General features: G+C 40.1%; 1 protein-coding gene across 2 annotated transcripts in view; it reads right to left on the reverse strand.

The window, feature by feature from the left end:
- ROS1 (ROS proto-oncogene 1, receptor tyrosine kinase) overlaps positions 1 to 21,533 on the reverse strand; it is a 122,413-nt gene continuing 100,880 nt past the window's right edge. For both annotated transcript variants that reach the window (XM_043592200.1, XM_043592199.1), the window contains exons 42-44: positions 20,820 to 20,954; positions 13,467 to 13,630; positions 1 to 3,849 (exon numbers count right to left, since the gene is read on the reverse strand). In XM_043592200.1, the coding sequence (XP_043448135.1) occupies positions 3,539 to 3,849; positions 13,467 to 13,630; positions 20,820 to 20,954 (610 nt within the window). In that variant the 3' untranslated portion in view covers positions 1 to 3,538. The remainder of the gene's footprint in view (positions 3,850 to 13,466; positions 13,631 to 20,819; positions 20,955 to 21,533) is intronic.

Here is a 21,533-nt window from a genome sequence, read left to right on the forward strand (position 1 = left end):
TCCATCCTAAGAGATTTTATGGAGCCATTAGAAACATTTACAAAAAAAAAAATTGTAAGGGGAAAGCATACACAGTAATGTTAAATGAAAAACAAAAGCAAAAACAGAAGAGATAGAACTACTTCAGCCAAGAACATAAGCTCACATGGGGGAAGGAAACAAAACAAGTTGAAAGGAAATACCCTAAAATAATTACAGTAGAGTTTGGGTGGTATATTTTGGCCCCTTGATTCTTCTGCTGATTGTGAAGAAGGCTGGAAGGATTGGGATAGGTCATCTGGTTCAGGCGTACTGTAGCCCTGATCAACTGTAAAAAGCAAAATTAGATGGGCTTTTCATTTTACCAAGGAAAGAAGGTCAAACAGAAGTCAAGAGCACCTTAGCATTTATTCCACACTCATAAAGGCCATTATGAGAATAACAGGCCATTTGAGACAGGGAAGAAACTGATAGTGGTAAAATAAATTTTTGCCTCCTTTAGCATATGTTCACCATCATTTCAAGGGCTTCCAGAATTTCAGAACTTGCCTAAGTCTGATCGGAACCACAAAGCAGTCTCCTACCTTCTATACTCTATCTAGGTCTTAGGAGATGACTCAACATCAAAAGAATCCTCTTGAGTCCCCCATGGCATTAGACCAATTTTCTGGCATCCTTTCTAAAAGCTACAAGTAAAGACTTGTCATGAAATGTGTTGTAAAAGGGTGATGAGAAAATCAACCAATTAATCCATTAAACATGAACACCTATTTTGGCTTAGAGAAGATACAAAGGGTTAAAAGACATCAGCTTGACTTCACAGAGCTTGCAATTTATTCCAGTTGGTAAGATACATAGAAATTGGATGGAAATAAATGTGGTTACTGCTAAATGAGATGTGAAGATGAGAAGGACAACAGTAATTCTGAGAAGGGAGAAGAGAAGGAGTTAGGGACAAGCCCTTCCAAAAACTTGGCATATGAGCTGATCCTACTTGACGACTGGGATTTAGACAAGAAGAAAATAGGTAAGGAGTTCCAATAGGCCAGGCAAAACCAGTATGGGTAAACAACAGACAGCACATCTGGGCCCAGGAACAGGCTCTTGTCTTAAGAGCGTTTCAAGTAGAGCATTTTCATCAGAATTATATCAACATATTCATTTTATCTAGGTAAATCTTTGTCCAGTTGGCAATGTTAAATCATTAACAGCATTTATTTCTTTTTTTTTTTTTGTACCTGTCAATCCCTTTCATCTATTTCACCGATCCCTCTGCTCCCCTCCCCTCTGGCAGCCACTAGTTTGTTCTCTATAATTATGAGTCTGTTTTTCTCTGTTGTGTTTTGTTGTTGTTTGCGAACAGTATTTTTCATTTGCAACTCACTCTTCCTTATGAATTATTTATTTTCCTTGAACAATTTAAAATGAAGGTAAGATGGGCTTCCTGGATGGCTCAGTCAGTTAAGCATCTGCCTCGTGATTTTGGCTCAGGTCGTGATCTCACAGTTTGTGAGTTTGAGCCCCGCATTGGGCTCCATGCTGACAGTGTAGGGCCTTCTTGGGATTCTCTCTCTCTGCCCCTCCCCTGCTCGCTCTCTCTGTCTCTCTCTCAAAAAATATCCCCTCAGACATTCTATAAATTTCTCTGTTGTCCAAACTGTGATGCACATGGACTGAAAATCCAATTCTTCTATACACTTCTGACTTCTTTGTGTCTTCCAAAATAAAGGTCCATACCACTGGTGGAGCAAAAGTCCCGGCTGCAAGCAACAGAAACAGACTCTGGTTGATTTAAAAGAAAAGCATTTCTTAAAAGGATCTGAGGGTAACTCACAGAATCACCAGAGAGGGCTTGAGAGCCAGACTAGAGCCCGGAGCACTGGCTCAAAACAGCAGAACCAGTCTAATCTGGCTACCCCGACTGCTAGAAGCACCAGGCTCCAGATTTGCTCTGCAGACTCTCCTGGCCCTGGACACCGGATGCCAGGAATCAGACCAGCTGCAGTTGCCACCAACCACCATTGTGGTCCCTGTTTCTTTGCTTCCTTACCTCTCAATTTTAGAAGCTTGTGGTGGGGATGTCTGAGTGGTGGGGGTCACATGCCTGCCTTCTTGCTGCAAGAGATCTTGGGGAAGCAAATGGAACATAGCTCCCACCCAGGAGATAAAGGTGGAGGAGCCCTCCAACAAGGGAAGGGGCGTCATATGCCAGGCTATCAAAAAGAATGATAAATGTCCAGTAGAACATCAGAAGATTAGACAGAAAATATCCTGCCCCATTCAGTGGAATAACAGATGTAGCAGGGGCCACAGATCCTGGACCTTTATTTGGGGGCTGTTCGCCACAGAACGCACACATTGACTTCCCTGTGTTCCTCACCACACAGCCAATTATCCGTGCAGCTTCTCAGGCCGTAAGCAAGTTACAAAATGAACTAAATGATCCAAAGTGGAGATGCATAGGTGATCCTCTTCCAGGAGTGGCTTTTAGCAAATTTTATAATCAAAGTGTCTTCTATATCTAGCAAGCATCCTGTATACTGCAGTGGAATAACAAACAGAATGCTTTCATTAATGTTGCTGCTAGAGTACTTGAGGCATTCAGATTTAAGTGGGTAACTGCAAAAAAAAAAAAAAAAGATTGGCTTTAAATCAGAGTGTTTCTCTGAAGAAATGTTTTTAATAGCTCTCATTTCGATGTGTATTATTTCATGTATTTTTAAAAATCATAGAGCTTAAATTAACATCATATAGTCATTTATATTTAAGGATACTCGATACTAAATGTAATCGTAAGTATTTTATGTGTAAGACACACGTGGCAAATAAAAATGATTCTCGATATTAGCGAATTTCCATAGCAGCACACAGTCACAGAGCTATTTTTATACAAGCCAAAGTCTGTGGAATGCTAAACCTTAGGATTTAGAGTGATCTTCATGGTCCTATGCTCAATAGAAGCTACTGTTCCAAGCCTCCAAAATACAAAGTATTTTAGAGTAGTCATAAAGACAATTATTTTATAGTGATAGCTTTCCAAATGATTTCTCATGTCCTAGATGCTGGTTCCTTCTGTAGATGTAGAGTTATTTAGTCATTTCCTCATGTATATATATACATCCTTTGGGGATAATCTGTAGTTCAGTCGGCCCCCTGAGCACACTCTTCATCGCCCTCCTTCAGGTCCCTAAACGTAGCTATTTGGTCTCTCCCCATCTAACCAAGATGCTTCTGGTGCAGCCCAGACTGAAGGGTGAGCAATGGACTAAGGGACCTCAGGGGAGAAGGGGAGCAGTTTCCTTCCAGAGTCTTGAGTCTTCCTAAGCTTTCCGATGTTTAGTGGTTCACGTCAGAATTCTACTGAAGGTTAGGCAGTTGTTATGGGGATTGCCACAGTTGAAATCAAACGGCTCTTGGAACCAAGAACTCAGGAATTCAGGAACTTTTCAGTGTTAATTTGGAGTCATGGACTACCACAACATCTATCGTTCTACCAGGGTTTTCTTTCAGTAACTACTTAATGGGAGTGTTTATCTCAGCCCTGCATTTCCCAGAGCTATTAATCAGACCCATCTCTATATCCACTGTGAGTGAGACAGGCATAGTTCAGGCCTTCGGGCTTGCCAGGAGGGCAGTAAGCCACTTGTTTTTCTTGGCAGATATCTTTGTCTGCATGTGGTTCCATCTCTTCTTTCCTCAGACCACAAGATTCAGATTCCTTGGAGCCTAGAGGACCCTCAGAATTTCCTTCACCTTGGCTACACTCTGTAGCAAGTACCATATAGTTTAACCCTTCTTGGTTCTTGGTTTCCATTAAAGCAACTGACGTAACGTCACCTGAATTCAAACAGATCACACTGCCATCTTCATCTGTGAAAAAAAAAATGTAAAAGTTATGCTAGTATCTATTTGACTTCTGTATCTGTAATATACAGACTGTACAGGAATTGTAACAATGCCAACCTTACGCATGGGCTCAGCAAGCATTTATGAGGGCCACCAAGAGAATACAAAAATAAGCAAGACATGCTCCTTGTCCTTGAAGCTATCATAGTCTTGTAGAGGAGCAGAAACATTACTATAGATGACAAGGTGTGCTGTATGTAATAAAGGAATATGTAAAAGGTGGTGAGAGCTCAGAGATGATAACTCTACCAAACTGAACAGGTCACCGCCTTGGTGATAGGAATTAAGTGCCCTTATGTTGGCTTTTTTGTCTGAAGTGCTTACGTTTCCATCCCGCTGGCTATAATACCCCCCTTTAAATTAAAGATTAAGTAATTTAGTCATTTATTAAGATAATATTTATCAGATGCCTACCACGTGCCAGGCTGTGTTCTAAGTATCGATGAAGCAAGAATGGACAAAACAAAGTTGTCCCTCTTTGGGGTTTACATTCTGATGGGAGGAGACAGACAATAAACTAACAGACAGCTAAGCCTATGTCAGGGGGTGATGAGCACTATGAAGGAAAATTTGGCAGAAAAACGGAACGAGGGGCGCCTGGGTGGCACAGTCGGTTAAGCGTCCGACTTCAGCCAGGTCACGATCTCGCGGTCCGTGAGTTCGAGTCCCGCGTCAGGCTCTGGGCTGATGGCTCGGAGCCTGGAGCCTGTTTCCGATTCTGTGTCTCCCTCTCTCTCTGCCCCTCCCGCCTTCATGCTCTGTCTCTCTCTGTCCCAAAAATAAATAAACGTTGAAAAAAAAATTAAAAAAAAAAACAAAAAACAAAAAAAAAACGGAACGAGAAAATAATGGTTGGGGTGGAGGGGGCTGCTATTTTAGATGAAATGTCAGCGAAGTCCTCTCTAGCAAGGTAAAATTCAAGTAGAAACCTGAATTAAGTGAGAGAATTGGACACGTGGATATCTGAGGGAGAACATTCAAGGAAAGGAGAACACCAAGTATGGACTGGTGTGGCTGGTCCCCCTCAACTATCTCCCTGGGATAAGGTGCGTTAATACTAATTAGCAAATACATACACCAGCATGCTTATGACCTCATAGGGCTGACAGGGAATGGGTAGGCCTGACAAGTTTTGATGACAGAGTTGAGGGAGAAGGAAAATAACATGAAAGATAATAGTGATTATTATTGTTGTTGTTAACATAGAGCACGTACTACATACCAGGCACTGTTCTAAACTATATACATATAGGGGTGCCTGGGTGGCTCAGTCGGTTAAGCATCCGACTTCAGCTCGGGTCACGATCTCACGGTCCGTGAGTTCGAGCCCCGCATCGGGCTCTGGGCTGATGGCTCAGAGCCTGGAGCCTGCTTCCGATTCTGTGTCTCCCTCTCTCTCTGACCCTCCCCCGTTCATGCTCTGTCTCTCTCTGTCTCAAAAATAAATAAACGTTAAAAAATTTTTTTAATAAAAAATAAATAAATAAAATAAACTATATACATATATTTACTCATTCTTCTATTAAATAAATGCTAGTATTATCCCCATTTAACAGTTAAGGAAACTGAGGCACAGAGGGGCTAAATAATTTGCCCAAGGTCACACAGCTGTAATTTGAATCCAGATTGTGTCCCCATATTCACCCTCCCCAGTGGGAGGGCAGAGCTGCTGTTCTCTGTGAGGAGGAATCAGGTGGGTGGGCATGTGCCCTGTAGGAGTCCTTGAAAGACACTCTGGACATGTGTGTGTGGGGTCAGGGCGGCAGCAGAAAAGTGGGCAGCCAGAGGGTAATCGGCCTTCTTCACAATTATGCTCATATTATTTTGTCTTCTTTACTTACAGACTGACCTTTTTACAGAGAAAAGTACAAGAACTCTTGCTGAAACCTAACAGCAGAGCTTCTGAAACATTTCACAAGATTCTAGGTAATCAAAAGGGACAAATACACAATCTAAACATAAATATATAAATGTGTATTATGGGGATGGTTTTTGATCAGTGCTTTTCAACTTCTGAGTGTCAGTACCTAAAAGAAAAATTTATGATCAGAAATATTACTGTTCTTGGGGATGCCTGGGTGTCTCAGTTGGTTAAGCATCTGACTTCAGCTCAGGTCACGATTTCATGGTCCATGAGTTCAAGCCCCACATAGGGCTCTGTGCTGACACTCAGAGCCTGGAGCCTGCTTCTGATTCTGTGTCTCCCTCTCTTTCTGACCCCTCCCCTGACTCATTCTCTCTCTCTCTCTCTCTCTCTCTCTCTCAAAAATAACCATTAAATTTTTTTTAAAAAGGAATATTACTTTTCTTTCAGAACATATCATACAAATCAGAAACATTTCAGGCCACAGATGATGCTCCTTCCTTTGTCCTTATCATCCTTCCAGCAAAAGAGCATCCAAATGTGTGTCGCTAAGGAAGGTGACACCTGCATTTAGCCCTGATGTACACCCAGGCTGGGTTTATTTGGAATGAATTTAAGTGGAAATATGAGGACAAGAAACAACTTCAAAGGACTAAGGGAGGTACCATTATACCTACTTTTTGCCAATGGAATTTAATGGATCTGCATATTTATCAAGTTCCAAACCTGACCTACGAAGCTTATTTTATTATAAGAGCTTGTGAACTCTGTCCCTGCTCTGTCTTACTAGGTGCATGTTTCTTTTGCAGAACTTCCCACTGGGCTGAAGGACACAATGGCTGAGCTACAGGCTCACAGACTCCTTGCCATCATTTCATGTTCCTCTTCATCCTTCAAACATCATCATAGCATATTGCAAACCACATGGATAGTCACGTAGTGTTATAAAATATCTCTCCCATAGAAATAACTTTATCAGATGCCAAGGTTCGTTAATGCCTAAGTGCTGAGTATCTATGGAAACATCCTGCTGTTATGATTATGGTCAATATGTACTAAGAGCCATTGAGAAACTCGTAAGAATAATTTCCTACATACGATAATAGCAATCAAAAATATCAAAAAGTGATAGGAAGAGATAATAGATTTAACTCTAAATAGTCCAGTGACCCAGATTGAGGAAAGTAGGATGTTCCTGAAGGGCTTAAAGAAATTAGACTAGGGGCACCTGGGTGGCTCAGTCGGTTAAGCATCTGACTTCAGCTCAGGTCATGATCTCGCAGTTCGTGGGTTCAAGCCCCATGTCGGGCTCTGTGCTGACAGCTCAGAGCCTGGAGCCTGCTTCAGATTCTGTGTCTCCCTCTCTCTCTGCTCCTCCCCTGCTGGTACTCTGTCTCTCTTTCTCTCCCAAAAATAAGTAAACAAAAAAAATAAATAAAAAATAAATTAAGCTAAAGGAAAGTTTAGAAAATTTCAAAACTAAACCTACAATATAGGTCTAAATGCTCATGTTATCAGACGCTTCATTTTCTTAAGTTTAATTCATTAAATAGCATACTGGGAAACTTTCTACCGATACATGATTTAAATTTTTTTTTGCCTCTTGTTATTTCAAAAACAATTTTTATACGAGGCAAATGAACTCTTCTTACAAATTCTGGCACCGTGTGTCAAAGAAAAATCATTAGCTAACTACTCCACTGGTTTATAGTACTTAGAGCAATATTTAGTAACTTGACCCTGGCAAGCTTTCAGCAATTACTACATCTTATTGCATAAAGAACTTATGAAAGATGGTGGGGAGGAGGGTGTTTTGTTTGTTTATTTTTGTTGAAAACGAAATAGAAAGCCCGCAGTTCAGACCTTAAAGCAGAGATCCTGAACAAAGATAGCATGTGCTCAGCAAGTCTTTCTTTAAGAGGGAAATATTAAAATAAAGACTTCCAAGCAAGACAGGGTATTTACAGACGAGACATATGCCGGCTGACTGGCTATGTTTAGAACAGCAGAGGAGCATTTAGATTTGTTTCCTGTAGAACTCTCTGGGACTGATGAGGTGATGTTTACAAAAATGTTTGGATGAAGTCACTGGGATATTTTTACTAGATGCCCAGATACGTTACTAATCTTCTCTCCCTATCCCCTCTCTACCCCATTAGGTCAGTAGGACCATAGGATAGGCATGGTATTATTGCTCCTTGTAAGCCCACCCCCCCTTTTTTTTTCCAAAAAAGTCTTTCCAATGACTTTCTTATCTTCTTATGTATCTCCAGTAATAACAGTCAAGACAGACGACATCTTCCTGCTTTGCTAAATATGCCCAGCAGTCTGCAGGGCAGTAAACTATTATTAAACACATTCTCTCTTATTAAAAAGGTAATTAAGTTTAGGCTTCCCTTGAAGGCACTGTTTTGTGATTTCTATCCTTTGCAAATATGCAAACTCTGCCTGGCAGTCTATTTCTTCTCTCTGCCCCTTTTGCTCAGTCGTATCTCCACAACCAAAAACTTGAGTGATTCCCATATCCCTTTCCATTCCTTATCTTCTGGATTTACATTCATTGTAAACAACGGAACAAGAATTTCTCTTCTACTAAAATTGAATTTCTGTCCTGGCACAGAATTGCTTGTTTCTGGCTAAATTATCAAAGTTTGGTTATATTCCCTGTTAAGCTCTTCCTGCTTCGTTATTGTGCATGTTTGTCTGCTTCTCTGTTTTTTGAACATTCTTTAAAATTTTAATTCAGTCTGCCAACCATGTGGCATCTAAATAACCAGGATAAACTGGTGTATCTTTTCTAGCAAGCCACAAGTCATAAGTTCTTTCACTACACCTAGCTGCCCAGCACACTATTAATAACAAATTGGGGAAAGTGTGTGGGTATGTTCCTCACCATAGCCATGTCTCTGTGAAGGCTGAGAGCAAAGGTTCTGGAACAGAAGCCATACACCAGCCCCACCTCAGCAGTATGACCGTTGGCAGGTTGCTAAACCTCAGTCTTCTCATCTATAAAATGGTGATATAATAATATCCATGTCATAGGGCTGTTGTGAGGATTTAATGAGTTAACCCACATAGCACAGTGAATGACACATAAAAAGTACTAAAATAAGATTAGCTAATATGACAATTAAAAGCCATTCCCAAAAAAAGTTTTGTTCTACGTATTTAATGTGAGCATTGGTACTTATCTCGGCCTCACAGATGAGCTACGTAATGCAACATAGTAAAAAGGTCTTGGGGTGCCTGGGTGGCGCAGTCGGTTAAGCGTCCGACTTCAGCCAGGTCATGATCTCGCGGTCTGTGAGTTCGAGCCCCGCGTCGGGCTCTGGGCTGATGGCTCAGAGCCTGGAGCCTGGAGCCTGTTTCCGATTCTGTGTCTCCCTCTCTCTCTGCCCCTCCCCCGTTCGTGCTCTGTCTCTCTCTGTCCCAAAAATAAATAAACGTTGAAAAAAAAAATTTAAAAAAAAAAAAAGGTCTTAAGTGTTCATAGAGACTTCTGGTAGAGGCTAAGGTAAAGCTCAGATCTCGGGCCCTCCTAAACCCATCATGGCAGCCTCTATGATTTTTATAGACTGTCTGCACACGTTAGAAGGAAAGGATTCCATAAGTAAAGAGTGAGATTTAAAATACAAGTCAACTGTAAAATCCTTACAGCCCTCTGGAACTCTTTACTTCTGCAGCATTTGACCACTCCCTCCTCCATGAGCCTCTCTCTTTTGGATTTGACAATACTCTCTTATGACCTTCCTGTCCCCTTCTGGCTTCTCTCGGTCCACCATCTTTCTTTGTCCGTCGCTAATATGTTTATTGGCTGTTCGTAGGTCCCATCCACCGTTCACCCCTCTTCTTATTTTATACACCCTCGTTGAATGACCTCATCTATACCCTTGACTTCAACTACCTGTATTTACAGGACAGACCTTTCAGCTGAATACTAGGCTTCTTCACTTATCCCATAACCAACTCCAACCAAACACGTGCAAAGCTATTCTTCCTGCTATGCCCCCCATCTTTGGAAACAGCACTACTCTTTATGTACTTTCACAGATCACTGGGACTCACCATTGTCTCCTCTCTCTGTCACTCAATTAGATGCCAAGTATTACAACATCTACCTCTGGCCTTCATTTCCTCCTCTCTACACCTATTATCATTCATTAATTCAGCTTCCATTAATTTCCAATTTTTTACCTGGTCATTTATGTACAACCACTATCCCTCCAATTTCATCACTTGCCATTCCCCACCCCCCCCCCGTGATAAACTACATGCAGTTTTGTGAACACCCCCATTCACTGTTATCCCATGCCTTTCTACATATTGTTCCTTCCACCCTGAAATATTATTTTTCTGACCTCCCTGCAAAACTCAGCTTGGAAATAGCCTCTTCCCAGTGGCTTTTACTGACTCTCTGACACACAGTATGGATTTGGCATCCTTCCTCTGGAGGCCCACAGAACATGGATTCCCTCTCAATGGCAATAGAGAATGCCTCCTGGATTTCTGAAAAAGATATAGCATAAAGTCATCCGCTCCCTGAATCCTTACACATCATCTCACTTATAAGAAAAAAAAAAAGTATAAAAACTGACCAGAGAATCTATATCCCACTCATTTCTCTAGATTACATAACTTTTATCTCTAAATCCAGCCAATACATATATAAATATATATAAATGAACATTTCGGTCAATGGTTGTATATGCCTATAAAATATCTAAAAGCATACAACCAAATTGCTAACTATGGCTAGCATCAGAGAGTAAGAATAGGGAGGAAGTAGGAGACTTTGCTTTTTAGTCTGTTTAGATCGTGTTATATGCTTTTCAGCAATAAACAAAAATCACTTTCATAACAAAGATCCTTAAAATGTAGACACAGTTATAAAATAATATAGCAAGAGGAGTTACTAGGAGCAATTGCTGGAGAAGTTGAAAGGAAAACTGGAAAGGACTCAGGAGTCATTTTGACGATTGATGTAAAATAACATAGAAACTATTTTTTAAGCCCTTAAAAAGATAATAGTTGTGCTTAATTTTGGAAAGTCTACTAAAAGGATATTCACAAACAAATTCAAATCTGAGTCTTATCAGTTAAGTGCTGTTTGCAGAAGTAAGAGCAGTCATCTAGTTGTGAGGGTACCAAAAATAAGAACGAGGCCGGGCAAGAGCAGGTTCAAATGGCGTCAGCAAAACACTAGGGATAGAGACATCATCCTATGACAAGGAGAGCCAATGAAAGCAGCACTCCTATTAAACTTTATATACAAAGTTAAAGAAACTGACTCTAAAGTTTCTCAAGGGAAAGAAATATTCTTGCCTCCTTTTTTTTTCCTTAAAGCAAACCCACTGGAATACATTAAATGTAGGTGCTTAACACTATGCCTTGCAACAAGTCAGTAAGTATCTGTTGAAATAATTTTTCAAAATTCTTGCCAAATTGCATTTAGAAAAATACGTTAAGTAAACACTTAGAAAATGAGAAGGACTTGATAGTGTCTAGAATGGGTTACAATCTGTTTTTCCTTATCCTGTGTGATCGTCACCCAGGCACGTGTCTGTACAGAAACCCCCAAAAGGCTGGGGCTGCTGCAGCAGTTGTAACCCCTCAGGGCTCGGTCACTGGAGGTGAGAAGACAGGTGCAGCCCATGTGAGACCATGAAGAAGGCTCAGCTGACAACGGTTACGACGCCCGCTCAAGACAAGCACAGCCCTTTCCAGTCTGTCGCTTGGCTATTCATGTTAAAGAAGCCAAACCACCAGTTTTATTTCCATGCATGTCATGGATCCTAATTTACCCCAAATATGTATTCAGAAATACAGCATGCAAGACAAGTAGATGTTCACCCTGTGCTGCTTATTCTTCCCTGCTATTTATTAGTCAAGTGCATCACTCCACAGAGGTCTCACGCCCGACTCCACGTCGGTCTTCAGCCTCTTGTAATCAGTTACCACAAACACTAAGAGGCCTGATTGCTGAGAGATTTCTGACTCATGGTCCATCTTGCCAGCTTTATTTTTAAGCAAAAATGTCTGCATTCACAAAGGGCCCTGTGAACATTTAATAGCTGGAAGGAGTTCTAGAGCAGCTGGAGAGGATCATTTGACAATTCCGTTTTCTGCAGCCACGTACACAAAGGTATGATAAATCTGATTTTGAAAATGAATTAAGTGACTGCTGCATTTTAATTCCATTTTGTGCTTTTCACTGAACTAAAAAAGGTTAGTCTGTCTATCCCAGTTGAATGGTTCCAAAGGATCATTGCCTTATTTACAAAGTTCCTAAAATTGTGGTATCAGACTAGACCTTCACAAGGCGTGAGCCACTACAATAATCCTAGCAAAATTCCTAAGCCAACGATTAGACATACACACAGCAACACGAATGGCTCTTAAAAACATAGTGTTCGGGGGGCGCCTGGGTGGCGCAGTCGATTAAGCGTCCGACTTCAGCCAGGTCACGATCTCACGGTCCGTGAGTTCGAGCCCCGCGTCAGGCTCTGGGCTGATGGCTCAGAGCCTGGAGCCTGTTTCTGATTCTGTGTCTCCTTCTCTCTCTGACCCTCCCCCGTTCATGCTCTGTCTCTCTCTGTCCCCCAAAAAATAAATAAACGTTGAAAAAAATATTAAAAAAAAAAAAAAAAAAAACATAGTGTTCGGGGCGCCTGGGTGGCGCAGTCGGTTGAGCGACCGACTTCAGCCAGGTCACGATCTCGCGGTCCGTGAGTTCGAGCCCCGCGTCAGGCTCTGGGCTGATGGCTTGGAGCCCGCTTCCGATTCTGTGTCTCCCTCTCTCTCTGCCCCTCCCCCGTTCATGCTCTGTCTCTCTCTGTCTCAAAAATAAAATAAAACGTTAAAAAAAAATTAAAAAAAAAAACACATAGTGTTCAACGAAGAAGAAGAGAAGCTTTACAAACACAATAGTATCTGTGCGTACAAAACAGTACGCGTTTTGTAGCAAAACATACAAATGAAAAGATGCACATTAAAGACACTAGAATGGTTGCCTGGCAAGAGGAGGGAGAAACTAGAACAGGAGAAGAGGGAGATAAAAGGACTAAACAAACAAACAGGAGTGAAGCCCTGCATACACCAATGATCATGATGTACCATCAACTAACAGTCTATAATTAACTCAGCTCTGTACTTGAGGGTGAAACAGGTATGAGGGGTGGAGGGGAAGGAAAATAGATCTCATGAGAATATAGTCTAACATGTTCATTCTCCTCCTTACTATCTGAGACTGTAAAGTCCAGGGGCCATGTCACTATTCTTTACTATTTTTTTTAATTTAGTGCCCAATTCAAAATAATTTCCAGGGCCATGCAGGTGTCTCAGCCAGTTGAGTATCTGATTCTTTATTTTGGCTCAGGTCTCGGTTGCAGGGTCATGGGATTGAGCCCTGACTCTGGCTCTGTGCTGACCATGGAGCCTACTTAAGGTTCTCTCTCTCTCTCTTTTTCTCTCTCTCTCTCCCCCTGCCCTTCCCCCGCACATGCATGCGTGTGTGTGCATTGCCACGCTCTAAAAAAATTTTTTAAATAAATAAATCATAATAATCTCCAAAGAGGAGTACAATGAATACATAGTACCAGTATATTCTTCTTCTTCCTCACCATAAAATGTCTTCTATGCGTATATATACCCCCATTTTAACCTGTTCAGTTCAGACTAGAGAGAAAACCAGAAAATTCTGAAAAAGAATCAAACTTACATTCAAAGCCCTCATTTATGACTCCACTGGGGTCTGTTTCTTCTCTGCGTTGAGAAATACTATTTAAGGAAACATTTTTGAATAACTGAAGCTGATCTTGTATTTTGTGGAAAGTAGGTCTTTGGTCAGGTTCTTGAGCCCAGCATTGGGTCAACAGATTCCACCTGGATACACAGGTAAAGGCACAAAAATAAGTGGTGATTGGAGATCATTAGGCAACCAGTACTGATAACCCAGGTAAGGTCATTTCAGAAGGCAACAAATTTCAGTTATTGCCAGTTTTCCATAATTAGTATAAATAAGCCAGAACAAAATCTTTGGTTTCCACTTAATAGTGTCTTCCAATATTACTACCTTTGTTAGATAACACCTTTCTTTCAAAAAGCCATTACTTTGAACAGTCATTAACCCAAATAAATAAATAAAATAGATTGTTGGAAAATGATTGCTTAACACGTAAGGGCACTAACAGCTATAGAAATTACTGAAGAATATGAAGACTTTACATTCATACATTGATATCTAGAACAAAATCTAAGATTACTCTAAACCACATAGATCTTTAGCGGCAGAACCCGAGGTAGAAACCACATTCAGTTCGAATGCTTTTAACTCCTCATTATACTGTCAAGTTAAGTAAGAGACTCAGTTTCCTCAGACATTAGTAGCTGGTTTATTAAACATTATTTTTTCCTTAACGGTTGTCTAAGAAATATCTGTGTAACACTCTTAACTGTGTTCATTCATTCAGCAAAGACTTGGAAACTTATTATATACTGGCAGTATATAAAGAGCTAGGGATGTGGTTGTCCTCATAGAAATACATATAGTAAATGTAAGAAGGTGACAAAAATTTATCTCCAACTCATATGAGCTGGAAAAAAAAATGTAGCTCTTTTATATTGTCTGCTACTAATTAGGTCTTTCTTAGAGCCCTCACCTAGAAGGAAAAAAGTTAACCTCGTTAAATACAATGGTATTTAAGACCTGGTGCAACTCAATATTTTAAACAATCTTTTTAGGTAATGCTCAGTCTTTTCTGGATAATAACTCAACCTCTAATTTTAGTCTATTCCTACTCCCTCTGTCCTCTTCTAAAAGATGGTGGTAGGATATATGTTGGGTGAAAGTCTTACGTGACTTATGATGGCACAGTGAAAAATTCTTTGGACTGCACTGTGCCCTCCAGATCGTTGCTGGTCTCAGAATAGAATGATCAGGAATTCAGTAAGGAGTGACTGGTCTGACCCATTCTGCAGGCATCAGCTGCTATCTGCAGTCTCCAATTTCTTTACCTTTGTATCCTTCAGCTCCCCCCTCCCCCCACCCCACCCTCCCACCCCCGCCCCGTGAACTGGTCTTCCCTTTCCTCTCTCTAACCATAACCATCTCTGAGACTGCCTCATGCCCTGTATATGCTGATAAGGCCCAGGGAATCCCTACCTGTTTCTGTTGTGTGACTAAAGGATGCTCCTTGCCCTAATGTCTAGCTTTCAACAAAATGTCCACGCTGAATGGGAAACAAAGGAAGATGGGAAGTGCAACTTGACCTTCTCTGTCTGGACATGCCCTTCTACCTTACTCATGATGCTGGGTCTCCATGTCAATGGGATGAGGCTGGGTGGGGAGTCCCCAGCTCAATGATCAACTTGCCATCCTCCCAAATTGGGAGAGGTGGGCAGTTTTCCACCTTTAGTCTAACTGAAGCTTACACAGAAGGTTTTTCAGGACCTAGATATCCAACATCTTCACCCTCCAACCTCTATCTATCAAGGTCTCTTCTTCCTACGCTTCCTTAGGGCTTCGAAGAAATGGGCTTCTACTACTCCCTCTTTTTAATTAGATCATCCTTATATAGAATTATAGGTTCTAGTCATTCAAACCTGGCATTTAGCATACTAACAAGAAGCTAAAGGATTCTAGATAACCACTCCTTCCTCCAAACCTGGCTTTCAAGTCTACTGATTTACTAAAAAGGTCAAGTACCTGCTTTTTTTTTTTTTTTTCTTACTCTCTGGAGCTAGAAGGCATATTGGGGACAGGAAGAGAAAAACTGGTAAAGAAATGTAAGATGGAAAGTATTTAAAAACATTAGTACTACTATATCAACAGATTACTATACAATTACAAATTACAAGTTCTAAAAAAAGTACTAAAGAAAACAAATGTGAGATCTAATAGAGATGGAACATTTTTAGTAAGTTGCTGTCAGAAGGACACTCTGAAAAGGTGACATTTAAGCCAAAGAACTTTGTAGGAAAATAAGATGCTAGTCACGGGAATAGGGTGGGGATGGGAGTCAGGGAACACATTAGAAGAGGGAAAAACATGTGTAAATTCCTAAATTAGGAAAGAACGTGGCTCATTTTAGAATCTGAAAGAAAGCCAGCTTGGCCGAAGAGCAGTCATTGGAGGGGGAGAGTGTTAAGAGAGGAGATCGGAAGAGGAAGGAGAAATCATGCAGGTCTCACAGGCCAGACTAGGAGTTGGATTTTATGGCACTACAATGGGAAGCTGTTGAAGGTTTTTAAGAAGGCATGATCTTAAATTCTTAAAGAAGTTACTCCAGCTGATATATGAGGAGAGTGAATTGTAGAGGGGAAAGTTGGAAGCAAAGAAGTTATTAAAGAAGACAAAGTGAGAGATCATGAAGGTATGGACTAAGGTAATGGCAATGGTAGTAGAGTAAGGATGTCTCCAATCACTAGACGACAATGACCAAGAAATCATTACAGGTACTGTACTCAAAGTAGCTAGTGTCTATGTTAGAAATTATAATGGAATCTCCATTCCCTTATAGTATGGTGCAAAGTCCACTTCTGTCTCATTTCTTGACAAGCACTTCAGGTCAGAGTTAGTACTCAAAATCAGAGTATTATGGGGAAATCTAATATTGGTCGATTTTCCAGTATTCATCTGACAACTTCACATATATTACAAGGAATTTACATTCTGGATATAGAATGTGAAACTTGACTCTATTTCTTAAAAATGAGAATCACAGCCGAGAACCTACCTTTTATATATTTCTTTATAACCTCTCATTTAAAAATAGGGATGATACAAAGATTTGAATGAAGGATGATTAGACTCTGAAATAAAATAGTACAACTTATATGGAATCATGAAACTTAAACCAATATTTAAAGTAGAATCTTGAGAGGAGAAAGTCTAATTCACCACAGGAATCATATCCCTTCTGAAAATAAAGTTGTGATTCAAAGTTATTGCCAAAATGTAAGTAGAATCTTTCAAGACTTGCCATATTTTAATTATAGAGTTTTTTTACTTATTTATTTATAAGGTGTCTCATTTCTACAAAGGACTCAAGATACTTAATGAAGATTATTTAGGAGAGAAAAGACAAAGCAAGAAATGGGGCGCCTTGGTGACTTAGTTAATTAAGCGTCTGACTCTTGGTTTCAGCTCAGATCATGATCTCACGGTTGCCGAGTTCAAGCCCCACACCAGATTCTGCTTGGGATTCTCTCTCCCTCTCTCTCTCTGCCCCTTGCCTTCTCTCTCCCTCTCTCTCTCTCTCAAAATAAATAAATAAACTTTTTTAAAAAGTGAGACAGAACAAGGAAAGAGAGAAGGAGGGAGAGTGGAAGGAAGAAAGCCATCCCTTCGGTTGCCAGACCTAGCTAGTCTGTTTCTCATCCACTCACACTACCCTCCAAAACTTCAGCCTCTTATTGAATCCATGTAAAGTATTTAAACAGACTTTCCTCTTGTCTTTCTTCTATGATGCTTTCATTTACATTGAACCCAATCATTATTCTAAACTTTCTGATGGCAAAAATATATGACCTGATAGTATATCAAATCTTCCTCTCCCACCATCCAGGAATGAACATGGAATTGCTCTAGATTAAGAAAAGAGGAGCTTTATAAAGCAACAGCTATTTAAAAGTAAAGCATACAACCTGTGCTCTGAAACAGCATTAAGCTGGCAATGGAATGAAAAGGCTTTTATGAATTTAACAGCTTCTAAAAAATGGATTACTTAGGGTGCCAGGGTGGCTCAGTTGGTTGAGCATCCCACTCTTGAGTTCAGCTCAGGTCATCATCTCGAGGTTTATGGGTTTGAGCCTCACATCAGGCTCTGCACTGTCAGTGCAGAGCCTGCTTGGGATTCTCTCTCTCTCTCCTTCTCTCTCTGCCCCTCCCCTGCTTACACTCACTCACTCTCAAAATAAACAAATAAAAACTTTTTTAAAAACTGGATCTCTAATATCTTTCAGATAAATTAATAACAACAACTATACGTTTGGCATCTGGTCTTCCCTCACAAATATGCACTTGTCACAATTCAATATCATGTATTTGATACCTGTACTAAGTTTTAGTTACAAATCTTCGAGAATGTTACTTAAAATAAATTTACAGGTCATTCACTTTGTAAAAATTTCCCTACCCTGGTTTTTCTAGCTAGGTAAAATACTCACTCATACTTGAAATATCTCACTTGGCTAAATGTTCAAGCTCAAATTCCTCCATTCACTATGCCAACCCTTTACTCTTCCTCGCCTCATGGGTTTTTAAAATAGCATGAGACTCATTAGCCATGTGCATTATTGGTCTCTATGAGTATTAAAGTCCTTGAATTCATAAAGCAATCAAAATTCAACAGATGAAAATTTCATATCATCTTTCAGTATTAAGGGGATGAATTTCCATAGGAATTGAAACAAAGCACATAAAATACAGATTTGTAAGTATTCTCTTACTCACTATGCCCAATCCCAGAGAGACCCAGCTAGCATCTAAATGTACATATCTTTTAAGAGGTAAAAATAATATGGTGAACCTTCATGTTCTCCCATTGTTGCCTCCTACATATGAGAGACCCTCCAGTAATTCCAGTTGCCCCTCTGATACATCCATCACAGAACCCCAAAGAGCTCGCACTTGAAGTAGGTTGCCCTTTGATCCCGTTTCTTCTCAAGAGTGGTGTGGCTGTTGTGCAAACTGAAAGTTGAAGAGAGTACTGAGGACTGGGCTTTCCACCATACATCCCAGGCTACGGAAAGAAGGGCAGGAATGCTCTGAACTCCTGCATTCCATTAATAGCTGAGCACAACGTGGCCCTGTATGGACTCACCTGACCCAGAGTGCATCCAGGTGCTGAGCATTTAGGCAGTGAATGGAAGGTGCAGCATGGCTCAGTGAAGACTTTCAACCCTCTAAGCTGGGCCTGTGATCTCAGAGAACTGCTTCAAATAAAAATCAGTTCCCTCTGTACTCTAAGGAGAGTAGTTAATCTTTATCATGACAACTTAAGGCCACGGCCAGATTGAATGGCATGGCTGAGAGATCCATTTCCTAGCACAGCTTGTCTTCCTGGTTGGCAACAGATCCTTAACCCTTCCCAGGGCTCTGAGAGCATGTAACACTCAGGGTGGGGGGGTGGGGGTGGCTGGGAGCATTGTTGACTTTTTAATCACAGATGTTCAAATGAACTTCAAAACCAGCAATGGAAAATTTTGGCTTTAAGGAAACTGTATTTTTATAAAGTTACAGCAATAATGTGTTCAACCAATAAATTAGTCAAGATAAAGTTATATAGAATATTAAGTTATATATTTATATAAGTTATATAAATATATGCTTTATAAACATATAATATCAATGTTGTATAGAGTATATGTTTCTGCCTATCAACAGGAGTGTTCTTCTAAGCAATTTTCTAGGATCTCTTCCTCCTCCTTCTAGTTGCGTTTTGGGATCCATTTGGGCAAAGTCCAACATACCTACGTTTTTCTGCTCCACAACCGCCATGTAATCATCCACCTCCATCCTCCCCATAATAAAGGTAGGTATGATTTGCGTCAATCAAAATGTAGAATTCTGTGATTGAATCCTAAACTGTCTATCCAATAAAATTGCGTCATTGTGATGAGGTACCCTCTAGGGGGGAAAGAGGCCAGATAAAATTCTAACGGGATAATGCAAATTCTGTGCAATTGAAATTCTGGGGAAAATTTCTGAGCGTTTGACAGATATGTAAGAGCTGCACAGCAGTGGTCAGTTTGCTACCTAATAAAAATGTATTTCATGCTTAGGTATGCTGGGGATTTCCTCAAGCCCTAGGTCAAAGGCTTTCCATTTTTGTATAATTTCTTACTTCTAATTTTGAGAATTTTTTCTGTCTCCCCCAAAAGGATCACAAATCATTTTTAAGCACTGTCGCCAAACTTGGTCAGGTATGTGTACGTCTGATCTCCCTGTAAATGTTCCAGTAAAAGCTAAATCAGAAAGAAGCAGTGACTCAAATCTTCTTATTCCGACTGGAAGATTTAAATAATACAAAACCATTCACCAGTAGAACATCCAACCAAGGTGCCCGGTTCTTAATCATCTTTTGGCTCCAGTCTGAATAATCCTCTAAAATAACACAGCATAGTCAAGGCAATACAACCACGGTGTGTATCCGCATACTGCTAATTCCTTTTGCACTCCTCTGTACCACACAGTTTAGCACTTTATTACGTGTTGGCTTGTTATCCAACTGTTCCATGTGTGTTTCTTCTCCTTCAAAATACATTCTGAGACGCTGAAGCCCTGGGGCCATTAGTTAGACACCCATGTATTCCAGACAACGCACGGCATGGTACTGTGCACATAACAGAAGAGTTTATACTTGCTCAGTACTTGTTCCTTTCCAAACATGTCTTGGAAAAAGTTTCAAAACTTGTTTATTTCTGCTGACGTTCTTCACAAGAAGGTAGATTACTACTCAGCAAAATAACTGAGCTTATTTTTCTTTTGTAATTAGATCAAAATCACCTACTCTCCTGAGAATCATGAATTATTAGACTTCAAGAGGAGCCAGGATCAGTTTGATAGAGTCACTAATAGTCACTTTGAACTAAGTTCATAAATAGATCGCAACCTGTATAACTTTTAGTAGTACTATATCCCAATATCAGCTGCACCAACAAAGGCAATCCAACTTTTAAACAATATATTCCTCTTTGATGGAATCTCTTAATATGCAAATTAAGATATTAGCCAAATTAGATCTTCCAAAGTCAAATGAGTATGTGTGTGTATACACATACACACACAAGCCTTTTATTTATTTATTAGGATTCATCTCTCAAAAGTATAAATATATTCTATGCTTCTAAATTTTGTTTCTGAAATGAAATATCATGGATATATATAAAAGAGACCATCATGTATTTAGTAAATTAAATGTTACAATTAACTTACATTTGATGTAGACAACACAAATATCCAAATTCCAGTTTTTATTTTAAAATACCATGCCAATGAGGCATAAGATTGCATAGGCACATGTGGTTTTGTTGTTGTTTTTAGGTGTTTATATTAGCATAATTAACTTACAAATCATCAGGACAATTTCTCGGTGGCTGCAGTCTCCCTCCTGTTTGCACATAGTTTAAAACATCAAGGTTGGAATGAGCTGGATAAGGCTGATGACCAAGAGTTAAAATCTCCCAAATCAGAATTCCAAAAGACCTAAGGATGTTAAAGAGTTTACTTTAATTCTACTTACTACAAGCATCATGTTTACAGTAGTTTCTCCAATGTAACTATTCCTGGGGCTATCTGGGTCTACTTTGTGATTGTCATTATTGGCCCCATAAAAGGCAAATGGGAGACTTAAAAGCAAGTTGACCTCAAGAAAAAGTAGAAAAAGCAACTGCCTACTAGCAATACTTCAAAGGTGATAGGTGATAGGAAGGCTTAGTGGGGACACACACACGTGCACACACACACACACACATTTTTTCCTTCTCCCCAGCTGAAACTGCACCACAGACCTCCACTAAAGGTTTGCATAGTATCAATATGCAGACTCACATGGGGATAAGCAAGAAAGCAGTTCACCCCTTTCTCCCTGACTTTGAATGCTGGTAAACGTGGAGGGGAAAGGCATGAATGTGAACTGGCCACACTGGGGACCAATTTTATCTCATCACCAATTTTGTCTATGGCCAGTTCAGCTTGAAAGTCATTAAACAAATCTTTACATTTTGAGTAGCTCTAATCAAGATTTGGGATCAAAAAGCAAAAATGAGGGATCCTATTCTAATA

Source organism: Prionailurus bengalensis, chromosome B2, assembly GCF_016509475.1.
Source record: "Prionailurus bengalensis isolate Pbe53 chromosome B2, Fcat_Pben_1.1_paternal_pri, whole genome shotgun sequence".
Taxonomy (NCBI): Eukaryota; Metazoa; Chordata; class Mammalia; order Carnivora; family Felidae; genus Prionailurus; species Prionailurus bengalensis.